At 32.0% G+C, this 20,207-nt stretch overlaps 3 protein-coding genes across 3 annotated transcripts; 2 read left to right on the plus strand and 1 right to left on the minus strand.

Moving 5' to 3' along the window:
- The first annotated feature begins 661 nt into the window (after positions 1-661).
- Positions 662-4,169, plus strand: LOC133706076 (protein CIA1-like). Its single transcript, XM_062087496.1, has 9 exons — positions 662-1,121; positions 1,214-1,432; positions 1,572-1,633; positions 1,790-1,855; positions 1,999-2,070; positions 2,718-2,780; positions 3,009-3,078; positions 3,196-3,279; positions 3,792-4,169. Exons 1-9 carry the CDS (start codon positions 777-779, stop codon positions 3,861-3,863), a joined length of 1,053 nt encoding a protein of 350 aa, XP_061943480.1. The 5' UTR covers positions 662-776; the 3' UTR covers positions 3,864-4,169.
- A 1,335-nt stretch (positions 4,170-5,504) lies between these two features.
- LOC133678285 (thaumatin-like protein 1b) lies at positions 5,505-6,609 on the plus strand. The gene is made up of 2 exons (XM_062100569.1): positions 5,505-5,658; positions 5,755-6,609. Exons 1-2 carry the CDS (start codon positions 5,610-5,612, stop codon positions 6,447-6,449), a joined length of 744 nt encoding a protein of 247 aa, XP_061956553.1. The 5' UTR covers positions 5,505-5,609; the 3' UTR covers positions 6,450-6,609.
- A 966-nt stretch (positions 6,610-7,575) lies between these two features.
- Positions 7,576-10,214, minus strand: LOC133678276 (SNF1-related protein kinase regulatory subunit beta-1-like). Its single transcript, XM_062100559.1, has 4 exons — positions 9,697-10,214; positions 8,670-8,854; positions 8,391-8,553; positions 7,576-7,981 (listed from the first exon to the last, which is right to left on the minus strand). The coding sequence occupies exons 1-4, from the start codon at positions 9,928-9,930 to the stop codon at positions 7,679-7,681; spliced, it is 885 nt and encodes a 294-aa protein (XP_061956543.1). The 5' UTR covers positions 9,931-10,214; the 3' UTR covers positions 7,576-7,678.
- Positions 10,215-20,207: the final 9,993 nt, after the last annotated feature.

The raw sequence follows: 20,207 nt of genomic DNA on the forward strand, positions 1-20,207 counted from the left end.
TTTGTTTTTATTTATTTTCTATAATATTATTATAATCTCAAACAAATATTTTAACATTTGATTTGTGAATTAAGTTGGGAAAGACTATATTAATTCAATATATTATTATCTTAAAATTAAAAAAATATCATCTTTAATTTTTTTTTAAATCAAATCACGCTTTTATCGCTCAATCATTGTCCTCACTTAATTCTAATCTTGAAATCTTTACCTGATCTGGTTGTTTTTGGATAGGTCAAATCTACTAGGGTCATGTAGAGACAACTTCTATGTAAGTTAATTTTAAGCTCTAGTTTGGTAAGGACGGAAAATTTCAAGGATACTTACTAGATTAGGTTTAATAACAATACCAAATAGTTTTTTATTTTTAAATTATATTTTTCAATTTTTTTTAAGTTTAATATTTAATTAATTTTGAATTACTTCTCATAATTTATTTTAGTTTGTTTTATATAAAGTTATTGTAATTTTAAATAAATATTATTTTATTTAGTTTATGTTTAATTTTTAAAATTTTTATTTTTATTATCATGTTATTAAAAAAAATTATTAAAATAATTATTAAATTCAATAGAATCTTAATGGGGATTACAAATTTGGTGAATGAATGTCGTCCTTTTTATTAAAAAAATGCCGTCAAAATTACAAGGAAGAGTTAGCCGTCAAGCTGGTCATTCTTGTAATAAACTAAAATTACACAAGGTAATTAAGAGAGAGAGAGAGAGAGAGAGAGACGTATAGAAGCTTAACATCGGGAAGCCGAATTGATTTTGACCATGGAGGATTTGTGCGATGGCAACATGGAGTTGAAGGAGATTCAAACCCTGGCTGGACACTCCGATAGGGTTTGGAGCTTGGCTTGGAATCCGGCCACCGGAACTTCTAATAATCCTCCTGTATTGGCTTCTTGTAGTGGCGATAAGACTGTTCGAATCTGGGAGCAGACTCCTTCCAATCGCCTTTGGCATTGCAAGGCAGTTCTGGAAGAAACCCACACTCGAACTGTTCGGTCTTGTGCCTGGTCTCCTTGTGGGAAATTATTGGCCACCGCCAGCTTTGATGCCACCACCGCCATTTGGGAGAACATTGGCGGTGATTTCGAATGCGTTTCTACTTTAGAGGTATTTTATTTAAAAATCTCAACTTTTGGTATATGTTCCCGCAGAATGGGGTAAAAAGATGCTAATTTTTTTTTATGGGTTTTGAACAATAGGGTCATGAAAATGAAGTGAAGTGTGTGAGTTGGAATGCATCAGGTTCGCTCCTGGCGACGTGTAGTAGGGACAAGACTGTTTGGATATGGGAAGTGATGCCTGGGAATGAATTTGAGTGTGTTTCAGTTTTGCAAGGACATACACAAGATGTTAAAATGGTTAAATGGCATCCAACTATGGATGTTTTGTTTTCTTGTAGCTATGATAACACTGTTAAGGTACTCTTTGTGGGTAAATTTGCTTATCCCATCTTTTATTTTCTCTTCAACGACTAAGATTGTGTAAATGTTTCGTTGCTGCTTTCGAAATCAGTTTAAGAAAATGTAGAACAATGTTGAATTTTTGGTAGAATTACAGGTTTGGGCTGAGGATGGTACTGGTGATTGGCATTGTGTTCAATCCTTAGGTGAATCTAACAAGTACTACCTCTCTCTTCTTTTGTAGTTGATATGTATAGGTTTTACATAGATTGAAATTTGTGTTACTCAGTTCATGTTATTTGTTGGTTTGTTAGCAACTCTTGTTTTATGATATGACGAGTTTATCTAATTGGAAAAGGGTTGATTTCTACTCAGTGGTCACTCTTCTACTGTCTGGGCACTTGCTTTTAATGCTGAAGGAAACAGAATGGTTACCTGTAGGTATGTAAATCTTTTTTTCTTTGTTCTTTTTCATTTTGATGATCATTGATTGGGGTGATTTTTTAAAAAAAGTAATTTAGGTGAAAAAAACAGAGCTGTTCATGGAAGGGAATTGAACAGGTGTTTTTGGATTGATTTTGCAGTGATGATCTTACGCTAAAAATATGGGAAACAGATGTTGGAGGGATGCAATCAGGCAATGACCTTGTTTCTTGGTGAGAAACATGTTCTCTATGCATAATGGATCTTCTACTTTTCATTTTATTACAGCATATTGAAATGTTCCTTGGATTAATTTTAATCAGTTATAGAATTTGTTCTTGTTAATGTTAGAATTCAAGTAAAGAAAAGGCTTTGAATCAAGTGTCGATGAAACTCATGACAGAAATATTTGAAATTCGTGATGGAAATTATGGTGGTGCTAAGTAGTAGGCTGCATGATAACAGTTATTAGTATTTTGGCACCTGATGATAGATTATTGGTTATGGTGCTCTTAGGATCCATTTGCCATGTGAAATAATGTGAGATTTATGCAATGCGAGAGAATTGTACCATATGATCTCCATCCCAAATTAGAGTTGCACCTTATTTTAGGATGTCCAGAATGTCTTTCCATGTTCATCAACATATCCTATTTATTGGTTTTATTGAAGTTTATTTAGTTATGTTGGTTACAAAAAAGAATGTTGGTTACAAAAAAGAATGGAGTAATAGATTTGGGATTAAATTCCCTGAGGGATCGATAATTCATTTTCATGCTCTGTTTGTTATGGTGAAACTATAGGCCATTCTTTTTGGATTGTGCAGCATACATGCCCAAACACAAAGCAACACTTATTGATAACTTGGTTTGTTTTTCAGGAATCACCTTTGCACTCTCTCAGGTTATCATGATAGAACAATCTTTTCAGTTCATTGGTCAAGGTAGCAGCCCTGCAAATTAAGTTTACTAATTATCATGTCCAACTCATGGTTTTACTTGGTTTTTGGCTGCTGTTGTGCTCTTCAATTTCAAACCACCGTTACCTTCCTTTCTTGTGTTTTGTTGTCATTGGGTGCTCTTCTAGACTTTTTCTGGGCTATCCTTTGTCTTTTTGCACAGTTTTTTTCCCCCTAAATTCTCAGTTTTTACACCTCTTCACACTTGAATAGGGAAGGTATTATAGCAAGTGGAGCAGCTGATGATGCACTGCGGTTTTTCGTGGAGAGCAAAGATGGTTTGGTATTCAAGATTTATATCCTCATATTTATTATATCTACCGATTCAATTTAACATAGAAAGTGCAACGATCCTTCATGTAATGAAAAATCAAATGAGACAATTGCGTGTTTGTTACAGGTTGATGGTCCTTCATATAAACTGTTGTTGAAAAGGGAAAAGGCTCATGAAATGGACATAAACTCAGTGCAATGGGGCCCTGGGGTAAGATTTGTTCTGGATATGTGTTATTAAATTTATGCATACTATCTTTGTATAATGGATATGATGAGAGGAATGAGAAGCAGGGTGGTTTGTAGATTCTTGGATTCTGTGGCAATCTAGTAATGCTTTCCATTCAAGTGTCTTGGTAAACTGAATAGATATTTCCCTGCTCACCCTGACGTTATATATTACTTGAAGCATACTACACTACTGTCCCCTGCACAGAAAAAATAACGAAAAAGAAAAACCATCCTGGCACTTGATCATGGGCTGCTGGTAACCCTGCAGGTGGTTCCAACAAACAACCCACTGGATCAGCGCAAGCTTCCAGCACTCCTAAAATTTGAAACCATGTCTTGATTTTTGTTCTTCTCTTGTGTGCGTGTGGGTGGGGGCAAGGGCGGGGTGGCATGGTGTTGGGCTTGTTATGTATTCATGTGGGTTTAATGGTTAGTGTTGAAGTTACGACTGTATTCTTAATGTGTTCTGTATATGATTGTCATTTTTGCTAGGAAACCGGGCTGCTTGCTTCCACAAGTGATGATGGGACAATAAAGATATGGGAGCTGGCAACTCTGACCTGATTTTTTATACTTGGCACAGCTTGTGAGATCAAGAGATTGATGTTATTATAAATATCCCAATCTCTTCTTATTAGTTGATCAGTGTGATAGATGGCCTTAGTTCGACTTGAAATCGCTCTCTCATGGAAACCATTTGCTGGTTTCCATATTAAATAAAGCATTTGTGTTTGTAATCGTCTTTTGGAGTGATGTATGACTGGAATGTTCGAATTGAATCCACCCATGCTCTAGGTTTATCGAACTAGACTGTATAGTCTACCAGAACTAAATTCAATAGAAAACATCCGGACCTCGGTATTTCCTATATTTCTATATTGTGTTCTCTTGATTTTCCTTCTGCTTACAAGGCTTGCTGTTTGTATATTAATGGCTCTCTCTGCTTGAATTGTAATGACGAGATGTTCAGTGTTTGCCTTTTTCTGCTTTATATCTGTCCATAAAAAATCTTGAATTGCTTCAAAATGAAGTCGGCTATAGCATTCAGACTAATGTCCAAAAAAAATGATAATAATAATAATTTGAAGATAGAATAAATCAAATTGATAATTGATAATGAGACTGTAGCATCTCTAGCTGGAAACATGTATGTATTCATGCATAACAAAGTTAATAATCTGAAAGCAATTAGTGGTGCAATCAACAAGATGCAGACAAGTTGTGCCTAAGTCCAAGCATGCTCCAGTTTGTTTAACACTTTAGTCATAAAAGCTAGGGCCTTTTAGAACATGACGTCCAATCTCGAACTTGTGTTCATACTTGTGTTCATACTTGTGTTCACAACGTGATTTATGATTTTAGATTATACGTTAGCGTTAAAAATAAATTTAAAATTTAAAAATATTTTTTAAAGAAATTATTATCATAATTTCAAATAGTACTATACCAAAAACACAACAACTAGCAGTCAAAATTCAACTGCAAATCTTTCTCTCTTTTTACCCCACAAGAGCAAGTTAGAACTAGTCTTGAATGTTTGCAGCATGTTAATTCGTTGGTGAAAGTCAAATTGCTAATATAATTTGTAGGTAAAGAGATATTTTTCTACCTTCAAAGATTTACATTTAGTCAAAACCTTTTACAACAACAGCATGATTTTGCCTATTATATATGTGAAACATCTTCATCTTCTTTTTCCCAAGTATCTTGCAGCATTTTCCAAAAACAATTCCAAAAATATTCTTGTAAATTGAGCAAAGGGTTTTATCATTTTATTCACAATTCCATTTTTTTTAATATTTACAGAAATGGAATATTTTGTAGCTTTTTTACTATTCTAACTAAATTTTTTATGACTTGCGGCCTATCAGTTCAACAAGATAATTTTACAGTTTTCTTAAATCAAAGCATTTTGCAAGTTTGAACAAGAAAGAAGATAAAAAAAAAATAGTAGGAAATGTTCCATACAGATAATAACCCATCACAAGGATATTTCCACATTCTAAGCTTTCCTATCCTAACAATCAGTACAGATAACCAATTTGTCATCAAAACCTTGTGATTTAAACATTTTTATTTTTCTTATGAAATGAAGATCTGGGATTGACGTGCATGATTTATTCATGTGAAGACAAGAAGCCTAAATCTTGTGAATAAACAGCTCCCTCTTTCTCATGACTCCACAGGTCTAATGCTAAAGAATCCAAATATCCTCCACAGCTCCCTCTAATCAATTATATAAGCATATCCCTGCTTGCTTGCCCTTCAATTGCTTAAAAACAGAAATATCTTCAGCCTGAGTTTCCAGCAATGGCCAATCAAATTCCCTTGGCACTTACCTTCACCTTACTCCTCGTCTGTAAGTACCTCGTCTCCGAGTTTTGGTTGCATGTAAGATGTCAACACATTCATTATATAAACCTATTCTAACATGAATGAAAAAAATCTTGTGCAGGTTTCAAACATGCAGGAGCTCTATCGGTCACCTTTTCCTTTAAGAACAACTGCCCATTCACTGTTTGGCCAGCAAGCCTAAATAATGCTGACAGTCCACAGCTGTCTTTGACAGGCTTTGCTCTGACAACAGGTGCTTCATCTTCCCTGAGTACCCCTGTGCCATGGTCTGGTCGGTTCTGGGGTCGAACGCGATGCAATACAGATTCCTCAGGCAAGTTTACTTGTGCAACCGGTGATTGTGCCTCTGGTAGAATAGAATGTCATGGTGCTGGCGGTATACCACCGGCATCCTTGGCAGAGTTCGCTCTAAGAGCTAATGACGGGCACGACTACTATGATATCAGCCTGGTGGATGGTTTTAACATCCCACTTTCAGTAATTCCACAAGGAGGTTCTAGTGAGTGCCGTTCCACGAGCTGTGCAGCTAATGTGAACGCTGTTTGTGATTCTAAATTAGCTGTTAAAGAGTCTGATGGGACTGTGATTGCCTGCAAGAGTGCATGTTTGGCATTCAACCAGCCACAGTTCTGCTGCACTGGTGAGTTCAGTACACCAGACAAGTGCCTTGCTTCCAACTACTCGAGCATTTTCAAGCAACAGTGCCCTGAGGCTTATAGTTATGCTTATGATGATAAAAGTAGCCTACTTACTTGTCCTAGTGGATCTAACTATGTGATCAACTTCTGTCCATGATGAAATAACTATTCATCTCCTTCGAAAATCAGGAGCAGCACAGCTTTAATTTGTTCAAGGACAGAATAACCTTGGATAATAGAGGACGTCAGGATCAAACATGAGATTCTGACACTCAGGATGTGTTCATATTGAAAATAAAAGGAGATTATTATCAGTAGGTTGTTACAAGCGTATAAAAAAAACACCAAAAAAAATCCAAACGCAAATGCATTCAAGAACAAAACACAGAAGCACAAGAATGATTTGTTCTTTTCAAATTCAACTGGCCTGCTGAGTAGTAGTAATTTACAGGACATACACGATCAGTAATTTGCAGAACTATGCAAATCTTAGCCGAATTGATTGTCAGAACGCATTCCTGCTATTGTTTGATATCCTGAATCTGCAGTTATTTTCGTGATTTTTGCATTTCACTGCAATAAGCAGGTGTGCTGGGTTTCCTTAATGCAGTTTCTCAGGACCCTGAGATACCATTTTGTGTAAAGCGAAACCATAACAATTTGAGACGACATGAATTTTGGCTTAGAAGCATCGTAGTAAGTTGAACTGGCAGTGAAACAATCCAAGCTCAGTCAAGAACTTTCGCGGAGCTGGCAGGGCAATTTATTACTGGACGCTAGGACAAATTTCAATCTGGAGAAATGAGCACTTCCCCCATTTCCTCAACTATTAATGAGTTAGATTTGAAAGACCTGTTATTTTGGCTAGAAGTGAACCCATTGAGCTGTTGTAAGGTACTCTTAGCGTTGCTGAATGGGCACAGCACATCATTTGCAATCATCATCAACTAAGTAGTAGAACTTGCACAACAGACCAATAATGTCTATGCCCGAAAACGAGGTAGTTCATATCTTTACCAAGCCAATATTGTCAGCTAGAAGAGTCAGTAGCCAGAGGGTAAGAGTTGGTTTTTTAGCTTCGCCTAAAAGTAGCTTAGGTTGAATTTCAAGTTTGAACCTTGAGAACTATTCTCCCCTAAAGGACTACATCCACTAGTTCAAACAAAAGAATCTGATGACCAATATATGTTACTCATTTTCAAACTATGTGTGGACCTTACTGATAATAATATTGAAGCAGGCGCGCTTCAAAAGAATGAAAGTTAACTACAAGAAACAAAACATGTAGAAGTAGAGAAAATCTATAAACAGAGAAATCTCAGAGCAAACCATATTACAAAAGCGATCATCTTTCCTTCAGAGTCATGAATGGAAAGTGGAAGGGTGCTACCTTCTGAGTGGCTTATAAAGACAAACAGTTACATACTTGGATTGGAATCTATGGGTTAGTCCAAGAGCAACTAGAGACTGAGATGCCCATCCCTTCTCAATGTAAAGGTGGTTCAGCACAACATGTTGAGGCTTGGAAGAAGAAGCTTCATCAAGGACTGTTAGACTTAGCTGCGGTGGAACTGCTGAAGGATCCTTCGCAAAATCATCCTCAGCTGGAAATGCTTGACTGTAAGTGGAGTCTGGAGATGGTGGGGCCTCAAACTCAACTGCACTATCAATATTTTCTGGCACAAAATCCTGCAAGAAATAGCAAGAGGAACTTACAAATCTAATCATTAACAAATACATGTGTTCTTTTTGCAATTTTTCCAGACACTAAAAAATGGTTCTTTGGACCAAGAAGTCTTGTATTTCTTCCTCATACATGAATATTAGTAGGGAAAATATTTATCTAGCAAAATCTTGGTTATATATGCATCTAGAGGAAGCAGAATTCGTGTTGCTAGCTCCCATATGACAAATAAAAAGCATGTTTCACATCGCTGGTTTGCATGAAATCCCAGTTTTTCAAGTGCATCCTGAACATATCCCTTGAAAACCCATGATTCTGGGCTTATTTAGTTTCCAAAACCATTGGCACTAATGACTTTTAAATAATCAAATGCCTCTGGATTTGTAAGACCAAGAGCCATGTCAAGATACTTACATGAACATCAAGAAGATTACAAACACGGCCCATTTCATCAGTTACAGAAGGGAGATCTGGAATATATCTCCACTCTTCATCCACAATGAACTTATAGTGGTATATACCTGATGGAAGGACCAAAAGAATAGAATGATCCTTCCCAGATCTTTGTAACTTTTTCCTGCAACAGAACAATAAATGATATCATTTAAGTTTCCTCCGAAGATGGTGGAAAAGTTTCCACAATGAACTGCTCCTTTTGGATCTTTCATGTTTAAGATGGTGGCCAAACCTTACCTTGAAGAAAAGTTGTCCCATGATCCTTCGACAGCCACATCGTTTCCACCATGGCTCCATGTGATAACTGTAGGGATTCCTTGCTCAGGGGATTGGTCTTCATCAACAACTTCATGGGAATCATTCTGCCAAACTTGATCAAAAACAGGAGGGGCATCAGGCCTTCGCAAGGGGGCAACAGGAGCCTGCAAACATGCACAATACAGAAGCAGTTACATCAGCTAAAGTTCTATCACATGCAGAGATAAATCCACAGTTCAGTCCATAGAGCAAGTTTAACCTTTAGATTCCCCCAACAAGTACGAAAATAGAAATCAGCAATAAACGTAAAATGCAACTATCCACGACAATATCCACCAGAGAAATCACACCTTTTCTCACACATAAAACAGCAATTGAGCTGCTGAAATCAAACCATCCCAACTCTAACCCACAATATGTCAGCATCACACGCGGGTTGCAAATGCCTTAAATAAGCAAACATAACGAGGCAAGTACGATAGACTAGTGGATCAACCACATATATGTTAAGAGCCCCATTGTCATTATTGATTCTCAAAAAGCTAACAAGGACATCTAAGGAACAGAAAGAAACCAAACTCTCAAATCATATAACATTCTTAAGAACTACAGTCATGATTGAATCTTCAATTCAGCCCCCTTGGCATCGTAATAACTTTCTTTTTTAGTTATTTGATCACAATATTGACAAATACATTCACAAAAACCATGCAGTTTAAAAGACATGCATCAGATTTAAATAAAACCCACTTCATAAAACAACTAAACTACCTAAATGGAGATCTTAATTATTAAAAACAAATCAAAACAAATTGAGAAAATAAAAGAAAACCCATTTCTCAAAATGCTTAAAATCCAACAATGAAGGCAATTAGTCACCACTAATCTTCCTCTTCCTTCCTTTTCACAGATCTTAATTGAACCTATCTTTCATCCAATAAAAGACACGACCTTTGAATTAAGAATCCAAAATTTTACAATCAAATCATCACAATTACCATTATACCTGAGGAGGGAACAAGAAAGGAGACGTGGATCGAGCAGGGGCATGATCTGGAGGACTATTATTATTTTGAGTATGAACATCATTACTATCCAATATTGAAACCGACTGGCTTGTAGTCGACGCCCCTCTTCCGATCACAGGCGACGGCGATGGCGATGGCGACGGCAACTCACCGTTTTCTAACCCTTCTTCATCGTCTCTTTCTCCTTCCTCCCTACCGTTTGCATTCCCCATTAAAATAACCCTCTACCCTTTAGCCCACGTACGGTACAGAACTAGCGTTAGCCCAAAATCAACAAAAGAAAGGTAGTTCTCGTCCGAAGATGGTGAAAGTATATTACAATACAATATCGTATTTAATAATATTTTTTTTCTTTTTTTGGTAATGAATATGACAAAAATAAGAAGAGACGTGTGAGGAGTGGAGGAGGAGTTGTGGAGGAGATCGGTGGTGGTGGAAGTCTAGTGATATGGTTAATGGGATAGTTTAGTTGTGTTGCAGAGGAGAGAGAGCGGAAATATGGATAACGATTGAAGGAAGAGAGTTATAGGGTAAGGTCGATCTTAGTTTTAGTTCTTGAGACGATAGGAGGATAATATGGGCCCACCACGCATCCGATGTGGAATATATAAATGTGTTTGATAGGTATGTATTAATTATTTTAAAAAATATTTTTTATTTATAAATATATTAAAATAGTAGTTTTTATTTTTAAAAAATTATTTTTTAATATCATCTCATAAAACGATGTAAAAACATAAAAATAATTTTAAATAAAAAAATACTTCCACCAGATTTTTGAATTAAAATTTAGATTGGTAATGAGATTTCTTTATGTTTTACACTTTGAACTCCTAGTTTTTAATATTCCCGGAACTTAACAAATTATACCTCAATTCGGATATAGAATGACAGAATAAAAGAAAAGAAAAAAATACTACAGTAAATATCTTGTTTAGCTCGAGTTTAAAATTAAATCGTGTGGAAATTAACTCAACATGACATAACCAACATGACGTGTTCAAAGATAACCTAGACACTAGTAAAAAGCGTGGTTTAACTTTAAAAAAATATATTAATATAATTATTTTTTAATATTGAGACATCGATATATTAAATCATCATGGGCTTCACGACTTACCCTATTAAATTCTTCATTCAGGTGATAGACTCTACTGGATTTGAGAACTTTGTTTTTAAAAATTATTTTTTACTTAATTATATGATAATAAAAATAAATATTCATAAAATTAAGTACAAATTAAATATCAGAATATTTGTTTAAAATTGTAATAATTTTATATAAAGCAAACCAAAATAATATATAAAAAATAAAATAAATATTTAATGATAAAATTTATTAAAAAAAAACACCTTCATTTCATTCACTATTTATCCATATTATTTTTAGATGTACTAGGTAATTATGAGAAATAAAATTCTTACAAGTTTTTAATTTATTATATATAATTTGAGAAATGTTTTTTTGAATTTTTAGATATTCACAATCCCGATCAAATGTTGGGCTTTAAGAATATTACGAGATGACTTGCTCGCGCGCTGCCACAGGCTTATAAAACAAATGCACTTGATAGTGTTATAATTGTGAACCAGCGCTAGATACGTAATAGAAATTAAAGGTATGATGGAGTAAATATTTCATGACGGAAAAAAAAGTTGTGTTGGTGATCAAAAACTTAGAGACTGAACAAAATAATTTGTAGCAATCTACAGTGTTTTGTGAAGAAAGATACAGTGCTTTCGCCACATGATTTAGCTTTTCAGTTAATAAAAAGCAAAAAAAAAATACAAAGCTAAATTCTCTACCAACTTAATATTAAAAAAACAACAAAGATAATTTTGGAAGGAAAAAAACCCATGAGAAAAAATGTTGCAGTAATTGACAATGTTTTGTGAGGAAAACTATAGCGTTTTTCCCAATAAAATAAACTAAAAAACTATTTAGAGAAATATTGTAGCAATCCATAGTGTTTTGTGATAAAAACTACGACGCTTTCTTCATATGATTTAGCTTTATTGTAATTTTAATTCTTAACCAACTCAATATTAAAAAAAAATTGACAAAGATAATTTTGGAAAAAATCATAAAAAATTCACATGGGAAAACACTGCAACAATTCACAGTGTTTTAAAGAAAAAAAAATAACAAAGCTAAATTCTTAATCGGCTCAATATTAAAAAAAATCAACATAGATAATTTCAGAAAAAAAACAAACACCAAAAAAAGGGGAAAAAATCATGTTGGAAACACTGTAGCAATTCACAGTGTTTTGTGATGAAAGCTACAGTGCTTCCCCACATGATTTAGCCTTATTTGTAATGACTTGTAATTGTAATTCAAAAACAACTCAATATTAAAAAAATAAAACTGAAAAAGATAATTTGAAAAAAATTATAACAAAAAAAACTATGCGGAGAGACACTGTAGCAATCCACAATGTTTTATGAGCAAAGCTATAATACTTTCCCCCACATGATTAAGCTTTATCACAAAGTTAAATTTTAATCAACTCAATATTTTAAAAAATAAAATCGACGAAAATGATTTTGGAAAAAAATATTACAAAAAAAGAAAACACAAAAGAAACTGGAAAAAAACTATGTGAAGAAAAATTGTATCAATCCATAGTGTTTTTTGAGGAAAAACTTGTATTTACTTGTAATTACAATTCTTAACCAGCTTAATATTTAAAAAATAAAATTGACAAAGATAATTTTAGGAAAAAACATAACGAAAACAGAAAAAAACCATGTGGGAAAAAACACTGTAGCAACCAACAGTAATTTTCAAGGAAAGTTAAAGTGATTTCCTCACATATTATAACTGTAATTTTTAACCAGCTCAATATTAAAAAATAAAATAAAAAAAGATAATTTCAGAGAAAACCATAAAAAAAAAACCATGCGGAGAAACACTGTAGCAATAAACAATGTTTTAAAGAAAAAAAATTACAAAACTAAATTCTCAATCAGCTTCATATTAAAAAAAATCAAAAAATATAATTTTGAAAAATAAAGAAATAAAATAGAAAAACTATGTGGAAAAACATCGCAGCAATCCACAGTATTTTCAAGAAAAAAATTACAAAGCAAAAATTTTAACCAGGTCAATATTTAAAAAGTAAAATCAACAAAAATAATTTTGGAAAAAACAAAAGAAAAAATAAATGAAAAAAAAGAAAAATTAGGAAAGTTGAAAAAACAATTGAAAAAAAAACAAAAAAAAAATGGGGAAGAATCACTGTGGATTACTGTTGTAATCCACAGTGAAATGTGTGTGGGGGAACAGTGATTCCCCCACACCATTTAGAGTATGTTGTAATTTTAAATAAAAAAAATTACAAAACTAAATTCTCAATCAGCTTCATATTAAAAAAAATCAAAAAATATAATTTTGAAAAATAAAAAAATAAAATAGAAAAATTATGTGGAAAAACATCGCAGCAATTCACAGTATTTTCAAGAAAAAAATTACAAAGCAAAAATTTTAACCAGGTCAATATTTAAAAAGTAAAATCAACAAAAATAATTTTGGAAAAAACAAAAGGAAAAATAAATGAAAAAAAAGAAAAATTAGGAAAGTTGAAAAAACAAAAGTAATTTTGAAAAACAAATTTGAAAAAAAACGATAAAAAAAGGGAAAAGTAAAAAAATAAAAAAAAATAAAAAGTGGGGAAGAATCACTGTGGATTACTGTTGTAATCCACAGTGAAATGTGTGTGGGGGAATAGTGATTCCCCACACCATACAAAACTAAATTATCAATCAGCTTCATATTAAAAAAAATCAAAAAATATAATTTTAAAAAATAAAGAAATAAAATAGAAAAACTATGTGGAAAAACATAGCAGCAATCCACAGTATTTTCAAGAAAAAAATTACAAAGCAAAAATTTTAACCTTGTCAATATTTAAAAAGTAAAATCAACAAAAATAATTTTGGAAAAAACAAAAGAAAAATAAATAAAAAAAAGAAAAATTAGGAAAGTTGAAAAAACAAAAGTAATTTTGAAAAAAAAATTGAAAAAAAAACGAAAAAAAAAAGAGAAAAGTAAAAAAAGAAAAAAAAAGTGGGGAAAAATCATTGTGTATTATTGTTGTAATCCACAGTGAAATGTGTGTGGGGGAACAGTGATTCCCCCACACCATTTAGAGTATATTGTAATAAAACAGGTTTTATATTTATTATAGAAGAAGAGTGATTAATATCAAAAGAAAGTAAAGAGAAAGAAAGAAGCAAAGAGTGCACTCGTGAGAAAACCAACATGACAATATCACATATTACACATATAAAGGGGAAAGGAGAATTTTTTTAGCTTCATGAAATAAATAAGTTGCTTTTTCAATCTAAATTTTGGTATCTAAAAATTCACTAAACCCTAACTAATCCGGTTGAGCCGGGATGATCTATTGAGAGGTAAAATTCTTTTAATGATAATGTATTTCATTCTAAGGGGTAAAGCTTTTCCAATAAATAAGTTGTTTAATCCTTCATGATAATATCACTAATTTAATTAGAGAATTAATATTCAAAGTTAATATTTATTTTTTACTTTTTAGCTCCATGAAATAAATAAATTGTATAATCCTTTAGGCTTTCCTCACCTTAGATTCCAATGTAAATATTTAATTTTTTTTTATGAGAAGTAAACTCACATTTATTGTAAAACCTTTTCCATACATTCACCCATTTAATTACAATTAATATTCAAATGTTAATATTTTTTTCATGAAAATTAAACTTACGTTTATTGTAATCTTCATTACCCTTTTAAAAACCCTTCACATACATTCACTAATTTAATTTAACTACGAAATTAATCACCCAAAACAAATTATAAATACTCCAAATTAATCCTACATGGAGAAAAACTAAACCATCATAGTTGTTTGCCATTCATTTCCATTGTATAAGAAGATATACAATTAATATTCCAATTTTAGTCATTATTTTTTTCATGAAAACTAAGCTTGCATTTATTATAATATTAGGAACCCTTTTAAGAACCTTCCACATACATTACTCATTTAATTTAATTACAAAACTAATTATAAAAAACAAATGACAAATACTCTAAATCGTATATAGAGAAAAGATAAATCTTTTTTTTTTACAAAGATGGTTATCAGATTTAAAAAATAATAATGTTTTTATTTAGAAATTAATTATTAAAAGGTGAGTACATTAATAAAAATATGTTTAGTACTGTGATAATTTTTATTTTTTATCTAATCACAAATAATAAATTTTTTGGTTACTAAATAATTACTGCTTTTTACATTGTATTTCATTTATAATCGTGTTTTAAATCTTAATTATATATAAAATATATATTTTTTATCTTATTTATTTTATATACAAAAATCCATATTACGTTAAATTTAAGTAAGAATATGTTTTTATAATTAAAATTAAAAATATTTTTTTAAAACTAATTTTTAAAAATACAACCTCAAATCCTTCACAATGACAAAAACACAAACACACAAATTATGATCAAGAGAAAGAGAGAGAATGGACAAATGGAAGAGATTTCACGACAGCTAGCCTAAGAGATGTCTTATGTTAAAGAAACCTACGTGCAAGAGATGATTCCATCGATAATGTTGTGCTGGGCCCACTCTTTATTCATTTGGACCCACTGTTGTTTATCTTCGGCTGTCCCGGTTAGAAACCTAACCATGATGGCTTAACCTTAACGTCTAAACAATTCGCAACAATTTTATTTTTTAAACATAATTCTAAATATGGTATTGAGACTTTAATTAAATTTCTATTTGAGTACCCTCATTTTTAATTTTTTCAATATGATCCTATGATACCCCCATTAATTAAGTGTTGATTAGATTTCCTTGAGAAATTATAACATTCTATTAGTTATACCCTAATTTCATTTATTAATATGCCATATCATCAAAACCTGTGTTGGTAATATAAAAAAATTTTCAAAAACATTTCTCTATTTTCTTCTGGTAATAAATTATATTTATTATCGTAATTTTTCATAGTCAAACGTCTTTTTATGCAGTAATCTCTCATATGTTTGGGAGTATAGTTGTGGTTATGATTGTGGTTGTTTTTCAAAGTATTTTTAACTTAAAAATATATCAAAATAATATTTTTTTTATTTTTAAAAAATAATTTTTAAAATCAACACATTAAAATGATCTAAAAATATCAAAAAAAATATTAATTTAAAATAATAAAATTTCAAACTTTTTCAAAATTATTTTTGAAATATAAAAACAAACATGGAAAAAAATTGCTTTCCTAAACTTCACTCAACTATCCAAAAGTATCGCAGTTATGGTTTCCATAACGGGCGCTACTTTTGGGGCTAAATTAAAATGTTTGTATTAATTAAGGGCTGTAATCACATAATTGTGAACTTTATATACGAACAAAATAATTTGAAAAATTAAGAGTGATTAGTCGCTAAACCAAATTTTTAACCACTGATTGATGTGGATCTGACGTGGCGAACAAAAAACCACGTGCCTGATTGAGGGGGGCCCACTGTAAAGCTTCCGTTTCCTGTCCACTCCTCTTGACGTTAACATCACGTGACGTGGGCCGTATTTTGGATAAGATTTGATTAGCATGTGGCAGCGGGGATCTTACTGTCACTTAAATATTAAAAAATAAAAGTAAAAGTTTTTGATAATTCCAGTGATGAAACGCCAGCTAAGCCAGACCATTAGTAATTATCCTTACGTTTACTCCAAGAAAAGTGATTTTTTAGATTTCACTTTTTAGGTTTTTTTTATATTTATTTATCATTAGTGAAGTTAATTAATCGAAATCGTAAAAAAAGAAAACTTGATTTTTGAAAAAATATTTATAATATTTTTTTCTCAAGTCATAAAAAAAATTATATCTTATTATTTATTAATTATATCAAATTTGATCTTTAATTTTTTTATTATTGTATATTTTGTTTTAAATATTTTTATATGTATTTTTTTTCAATTTTTTCCTTTAAATTTATTTTAATTTGATTTTTATATCAATTTTTCTTTTTATTCTTTTAATTGTTATTTGTTTCTCTCTTATTATTTTCTTAAAAACTTTTATCTATCAGATTTTGTCTTTATTTTTTTATTGTTTTTTATTTTATTTAAAATAATTTATGAAATTGAACTTTTTTTTTTAATTTCATTCTCTTTTTAACTTTTTTATCTATCAAATATGATCTCCATTATTTTTTTCTATTTGTTTTATTTGGAATAATTTATAAAATTGAGATTTTTTTTTAATTTCATTATCCTTCAACTTTTTTATCTGTCAAATTTTATCTACATTCTTTTAATAAACTTGAAAAAAAATAAAGCATTAATAAGTTATTTTTCAACTTATCTTTCATGGCATAACTAAATATTAAAAATATTTTTTAATTTATTTTTCATAACATTACCAAATATCATAAATTAACTTATTTTGCATGAATCTACTTTTCATGTAAACCACTTTATAAAAGGAAACTATTTTTTGTTTCAAACAAAGAGGATCTTGGGATTCACTACAATAATTATTAACAAGATAACATTTGATAATTAAATTTTTATAATTGATGAGCAAGGAAGGTTGGTTCATTGTAATGAAACTTAACATGGCAGGTCAACTCGGTGATCCATTAACTCAGGATCTAGATCGAGACGGGTTTTAGATTAAGTCAGGTGGGAGTTGACTTGGTAAAACTCAGTAGAGTTAACACAACCTGGTTAAAACCCGGTTTAGTTTTTATTTTTTTAAACAAAGTGATTTTTTTTAAAATATTGAAATGATATCGTTTTGAATTGACTCGGGTCAAACTCAAGTTAATTAACTCAATTCATTATGCGAGCCTTAAATCAAGTTAGGTTTGGTAATTTTATGTTGGTTTGATAATTAAAGTTACTGTATTCTCATTGTAATCAATAATGTTTTTAATAATTGATAATCATGACATTATAAAAAAAGTTAAATAGCGTGGAGATTTCACTGTAACTCTAGACACATATTACTGTGGATTGCGATAATGAAATTACATGAGTATGTTGTGTAATTAAGAGGATCATGGGGGTATTTTAGTATTTTTCACATTGTATTTTTTAATTAAAGAGCTACTAGCGCGTGTTCCACACACCCTAGCAAGTGGGAGGCGTGTGAGACGCTTTCTGGTGGTCAAATTTAGTTATCCACCGTATAATTAGATGTGCAATTATGCTCTCTTCCACATGGTGCGATGCATGTAGATATACCATGGTTGGATTGCTATTAGTGATCGATTGTTTGTGTTTTTTCTTTCTTTTCTCTTTCCTAAAAACTAAAGTGCACAATTGTCCTCTTTTTGCTTATTGTTTGCTTGAGTCTGGCTTTGTTGCCAGATCTTATCCTTTTACCCTTTAGTAACTTATATTTAAGCTTTTGATTAGGGGTATTTGGATCTTTTTATCTGGCTTAGTGGTTATTAGAAGATCGTTTGGGGGTGTATGCGTCTTTTTTAATTTCTAACACAGTTAAAGTACTCTTTTACCCCTAGAGTTAACATATATTAGAACTATTAATCAAAAGCTTTCTTAGCTTTTCACAATATTCATAACAGTAAAAATATCCTCCCCCCTCAAGATCAAAGAAGGATAGGTTGCCAGAAAAGGATATATTATGTGCAGTAAAATAACGTTTTTAGTCTAAAAAAACAAAAAAAAAAGCTTGCGTCTAGTAAATACGTTACATCCAAGATATTTAAGTCTGAAACAAAAAAAAAAAAATAGCTTGCGTCTAGTAAATACGTTACATCCAAGATATTTAAGTTTGACAACCACGACGACCCAAACACCTTGTTATAAATATTTATAATGATACTTAACTAATAGTGAAATGAATGCAATTGAATATTAATTGAAGTGGAGTTATATTATAAATTGATAGGTGCACAAAACCTAAAAAAATAAATATCTAATCGAATGAGCAATAAATAAAATATAAATATACTTAAAACTCAACCTGCGAATAACCATTACCATCCCCAACAATCATACATGGATTCACTTTTACTGAGATAAAGGAATATCAACCACGTGAACCAATCCTCTTGTCTCATATGATATGTACAGTGTACCATATTGCCGTGCACTCATGAGAAGTGTATTGAATTGTAGCTATAGCTACTTTATAAGTATGAAATCTGGCACTAAAAAAAGTTCAAGATGACAGGGACATGTTTAGATGATGCTGAGCTTATCCCCAGCAAATTCTTATCTTCTTCTTCCTTTTCTAGCTTTTCCTGTCTTCTGAAGTAATTGTTTGTCTCTTCTCACTTTTTATCCATTTAATGGCATGAGGGTTTTCATACGTTTTCCCACATTGATGAGTTCGGATAAGGCTGCCAATCGCTGAATGGATTGCTATCCGTCACTCTGTTAGGTGAAGAAATGAGGAGTGCTATGAATACGAATGTTCTTACCATTCTTATCAAACCTTGCTCATTCTTCGAGGTCAATTCGGTGACTTGTTGACTCGTAGCCCGGCTGTGGTCGGATTTACTTTTGACTTGTTTAGAAAATTTAGATCCAGGTTGATTCAATGATCTACGAATTGACCCATCTAACCTATGGTTCGAGCCTTAGTCTGAGTACGGTATTATGATTCCTTTGATGTTAAACACCAGAGTATCCGAAGCATTCAACATTCATCAGGTGAAAGTGTCGGCCACAAGCAGTTCGAGCGCCTTGTTCATTGCTGGTGCTATATCTAAGGTTTATTCAGAAAAAGGAAAGTATGGATTCAAAATTGGAGCTAAGGGATTGGCTTTTACAAAATGTACTTTCTGCGTCCCCCCTCAATTTGAATCCAAATTCACGTGGCGCTTGGGCAACATGATGTTGAAAGCATTCCCTTAGCAGTAGTATTTTCACATAAAAGATGGCTGCTCTTAAGAGTGTGCAGGATGTTATGTGAACCTTCAGAATCATTACTTTTTTCTGGGCTTGAACTCTCCCAGATTTGCAGTATTGTATAGCCTAAGAAGACGATGTTTTTTAAGGAAGATAGATAGAACTGGGATTTCGAGAACGATGCCACTGTGAACTGTTTTATAGCCAGACTGAAAGTTTAGTTTTACTTCCTGCGCTGACTGAAGGGCTTGGAAATTGGCTCTTGACGATTTATCTTGCGGGTGCAGAAAGGCTTCCATTACATGCAAAGATTTAATGATGCCTGCCAAAGGTTAAGAGGCCTTTCGGCAACAAAATTGTAAACAATTAATATTACAAAATTAACATTATCCGAAGATTGCTCTAACAAATACAAAATCCCTCTTCCAGAAGAGACTTGCAGACCAAAAAAACAATGGCTGGACTCCAGAATCTGCCATCAGCTTTTGACGTTGTAAATTAGGAAATCCTGACAAGATCGACCAACCCATAAAGCTCCAAGCACTGTGAGATGACATGAATATCAATGCATTACACATTCGGCAATATCAAAGTTGAAGTCTGATCCGGGCAGA

Source organism: Populus nigra, chromosome 1 (assembly GCF_951802175.1).
Source record: "Populus nigra chromosome 1, ddPopNigr1.1, whole genome shotgun sequence".
NCBI classification, from domain to species: domain Eukaryota; kingdom Viridiplantae; phylum Streptophyta; class Magnoliopsida; order Malpighiales; family Salicaceae; genus Populus; species Populus nigra.

Coding starts and splice junctions, on each gene's coding strand:
- LOC133678285 (XM_062100569.1), top strand. CDS start 5,610: ATGGCCAATCAAATTCCCTTGGCACTTACCTTCACCTTACTCCTCGTC. Junction 5,659..5,754: donor CTTCACCTTACTCCTCGTCT/GTAAGTACCTCG, acceptor AATCTTGTGCAG/GTTTCAAACATGCAGGAGCT.
- LOC133706076 (XM_062087496.1), top strand. CDS start 777: ATGGAGGATTTGTGCGATGGCAACATGGAGTTGAAGGAGATTCAAACC. Junction 1,856..1,998: donor AACAGAATGGTTACCTGTAG/GTATGTAAATCT, acceptor TTGATTTTGCAG/TGATGATCTTACGCTAAAAA. Junction 2,781..3,008: donor TTTTCAGTTCATTGGTCAAG/GTAGCAGCCCTG, acceptor ACACTTGAATAG/GGAAGGTATTATAGCAAGTG.
- LOC133678276 (XM_062100559.1), bottom strand. CDS start 9,930: ATGGGGAATGCAAACGGTAGGGAGGAAGGAGAAAGAGACGATGAAGAA. Junction 8,554..8,669: donor TGGGACAACTTTTCTTCAAG/GTAAGGTTTGGC, acceptor GTTCTGTTGCAG/GAAAAAGTTACAAAGATCTG. Junction 7,982..8,390: donor GTAATCTTCTTGATGTTCAT/GTAAGTATCTTG, acceptor TATTTCTTGCAG/GATTTTGTGCCAGAAAATAT.